Below are 3,765 nucleotides of genomic sequence, written 5' to 3'. Positions count from 1 at the left end.
TTGTGCTAAATTTTGAGCCAATTTTTGCCATGATGTTTCTATACTTTGGGGAATTGATTCGTCCCATGCCAACTTTAACAGCCATAATTCTTGCAATAAGATTTTAACGTTTACAATAAGAGGGCACAGCAAACCGAGCGGATCAAATATACGTGATGAAACTGACAATATATTACGCTAAGTGGGTTTTATTTCAAGTGAAGTTCGGTCGATTTTAAATTTTATTGTGTCTTTTTTCGGGGACGAAGTGACTCTGAGCGCCTTAACTGTGCAGGTTTCGTCCGCCTCCAACGATTTCTCCCCTTCTTCGTTTTGGAACAACTTTGGATAATTGTAGTGCCATTTTGCCAAGCTGAATCCTCCGCCTTTTAAAATCGTAACGACCTCTTCCTGAATTTGTAGCAACTCTTTTATGTTGGCCGCACCAGATAGCATATCATCAACATAAAACTCATCTCGAATTACCCTACAACCGAGTGGATATTGGTCTGAATATATGTCGCTCAATTGCTTTAAACATCGAATAGCTAAAAATGGAGCGGGCGTTGTACCGTACGTTACAGTATTCAGGCAATACTTCTGAATTGGATCGATTGGACTTTCTCTATATAGAATTAGCTGAAATCTTTTATCATAGTCATTAATGGCTACTTGACGGTACATTTTAGTAATATCTGCGGTTATGGCCCATTTGCGACAACGAAAGCGTATTAGTGCACTGAATAATTCTGGTTGAATGGTCGGGCCAACCATCGAAGTTTCATTTAGTGAAACTTGCGTCGAACTTTAGCATGACGCATCGAAAACTACTCGTAACTTGGTAGTTGCGGCATCGGGTCTTAAAACACACTGATGCGGGATAAAGTAATGGGGCATATTAAAATCAATATTTTCTATTGGAGACATATGGCCTAATGTGATGTACTCATTCATAAAGTCTTTATACATGTCATAAGCTTCTGGCGTTTTTTGCAATCTTCTTTCTAATGAAAGGAATCGTTTTTGAGCTATTTCAAATGTAGATCCAAGTGCAGATGGGTCTTTTTTAAAGGGCAGTTTCACTTCAAATCGGCCACTGGGCAATATTTTGAAATTTTCTTTAAAGTGATTTTCGCAATTCATATGCTCTGGCGTACATTTTGATTCGCAACCTTTTACCTCCTCTATTTCCCAGAATTTCTGCAGCGTCTTGTCTACATTTTCGTCTTCCATAACAAAATCTTCAGCATTGGCAACCGCCAGATCACAAATAGCTCTGGTAATGTTTGGCTTAGCTTTACATTTGCCTGAAACAATCCAACCTAACTGAGTCTTTTGTAGCGTTATTAACTCAGCATTCAGCTTTATTTGACCTACTGACAGTAAACTGAAGAAAATTTCGGCTCCAATTAAAATGTCCATTCTTTGACGCTTAAAGAAGTATGGATCGGCTAGCTCAATATTCTGAGGAATATTCCAATCTGCTGTTGCAATATTGCCTTCGGGCTGGTACCCGGAAATCGACTTAATGACCCACAAATCAACATATGCCTCATATTCATTTATTCGAGATTTTATAGATGTCGAAACTTTGTCCTTAATGTTAGCCTCAATTTAGCCTACGCCAGCAATTTGCAATTCTTTACGCTCCTTTTTCAGTCTAAGTCTTTGTGCCGTTTCTTCACTTATCACATTTATTTTCGACCCAGAGTCTAGCAAAGCCCGCGCTACCACATATTCACCATTCTGGCTTCTGATTTGGGCAACGGCCGTTGCTAAAATAACCACGTCTTCTGAGACTGAAACATGAGTAACTGCACTATTAGCCCGATGGGTTGTAGAAGCGATATTCGATGCAGCCTGAGCAGTACTAGACATGCCAGTTGTCGTGGCAGAAGCCACCTGGTATTTATGCAATAGTGAATTATGTGGTCGCTGACATACCCTACATCGCACGGCACGACAAGTAGACACACTGTGACCAACTTTTAAGCATAATGCAGAGCGCATTTTTCTTTGCAAAATTGAAACGATCTGTAACAATTAGATTGGCAAATGAACCGCAATTGGTAATTAAATGGCCCTTTGATTTGCAATACGAGCATTTATTAGTATTGGCATTGGATTCTGTTATACTAAATGAGGACTTTTCCGACCGCTTTTCTGAGGATTTAGTTTCTTTAAAAAAGGGCTTGTTTTGTTTATGGTCATTTACTTCTAGAGACTGGCAACGCCTTATAAGAACTTTAGTACATTCATTCCAAGTGGGAAGTTTCGAATAATCAAGTTGGTCATTCCATTTTGCTCGTGTAGCCCCATCGACCTTTGACATGCCTAAATGAATAAATAGTGCTTTGGTTATATCTTTTTCGCTGCCCAACGAATGAAGCGAATCATATATAGCCGAGATAGTATCAACGGCATTGCGGAGGAGTGACGCACTTGGGTGAGAAATTTTTGGAAGGGTAAACACTTGTTCTACACTGTCAAAAAATATGAGGCACTTCTTATCGTACCTTTCAGCCAGTCGCTCTAATGCTTGCGGATGATTTTCTTCCGTAATTTGAAATGCCTTAACAGTGTGAAGAGCCTCGCCAGACAAACAACTTAGTAAGTGGTTGAACCTTTCTATATTCGTAAGTGACTGCTCCTCATGAACTAAATTGTTAAATGTTCCTATACAATTTTTATAATCGGCATATTTGCCGTTAAAAGTTGGCAACTTCAGGTTAGGCAAACGAGTCACAGGAGGCATTGTTATTCCGAGGGTTGTTTCCATCATTGAGCTGTCCCTTCTTCTATTACTTCCCAGCAACGAAAGTAATTTGGATTTGACCGAGACACACAAATCCTCTCAATTTCATTTCAATTTTCTCTATTTCAGACTGATATGCCATAATTTGCTTTATGTATGAATTTAATATATCAAGTCTGCACTCTAGGTCTATCGAGTTCCACACTATTGTAGAATCATCAAGCAAGTTTTTAATGCGGGTTATATTTTTACGAGACGTGGCGCGTTGTTGCTTCAGTGCAGCAAGCGAAATTGCTGATGACTCAGCATTATCAGTGGATAGTGGCATTCTGAATTGTGTTTGTTTCAATTTAATCGAATAACTCAATAAGAACAACGAAATGAAGTGGTATCCAGTATACCTTTGATCCAAAAATACCAAACTGTATGCAATCTACTGTTTGGTTACAATTGGCTACGATTTATTCGTAAAATTTAATTTTTTTTTTTTTCAAAAATGTTTCAATAACCTTGGATTCGAATGAAACTCAGAATGGCGAATATATAAATCCAACAAATTGTTCAAATGATTTTCATTCACCAAGTTTTTCACAAATGCCACTAAGTCCACCTCAATCCATAACCTTCAGGTAAACCCGAACTACAATTCAAAATTTTATTTTCAGAAAAGTGGTACACCCTAATATTGCTTTTATATCAAAGCTATTTAATATTGCCAACTGTACTATTTTTGCACTTAGAGCCGTTTGCGTATATATGTACACAAGTATTAACCGTACCAATTTATCGCCTGATGCCAGTTAACGGGCAAATTTTATTTGCCTATGTATGTACGGTATTAGCTGTACCTATATGCCTACTTGCATATGTACTGATATACATATGTACATATAAATGTAAATATACCACCAAATCCCAGGTTATTTTTTACTGTTTTTTTTTACCGCAAGCAACTTTTGTATTTGCTACCGCCAGAGACTTGTCTAAAATTTAGCCGCAATTCACCGAATTTATATAAATGTGTATATGTA

General features: G+C 37.9%; 1 protein-coding gene across 1 annotated transcript; it reads right to left on the bottom strand.

The window, feature by feature from the left end:
- Positions 1–786: 786 nt before the first annotated feature.
- LOC108370024 (uncharacterized) lies at positions 787–1,401 on the bottom strand. Its single transcript, XM_017625257.1, has one exon. It carries the CDS (start codon positions 1,399–1,401, stop codon positions 787–789), a length of 615 nt encoding a protein of 204 aa, XP_017480746.1.
- Between the last annotated feature and the right edge of the window lie 2,364 nt (positions 1,402–3,765).

The sequence above is a fragment of the Rhagoletis zephyria genome, unplaced genomic scaffold, assembly GCF_001687245.7.
Source record: "Rhagoletis zephyria isolate East Lansing unplaced genomic scaffold, Rhagoletis_zephyria_1.1 Rzeph_scaffold_03970, whole genome shotgun sequence".
Classification (NCBI taxonomy): domain Eukaryota; kingdom Metazoa; phylum Arthropoda; class Insecta; order Diptera; family Tephritidae; genus Rhagoletis; species Rhagoletis zephyria.
The sequence above is the reverse complement of the archived record's forward strand: the minus strand, read 5'-3'. Positions and strand labels throughout refer to the sequence as shown.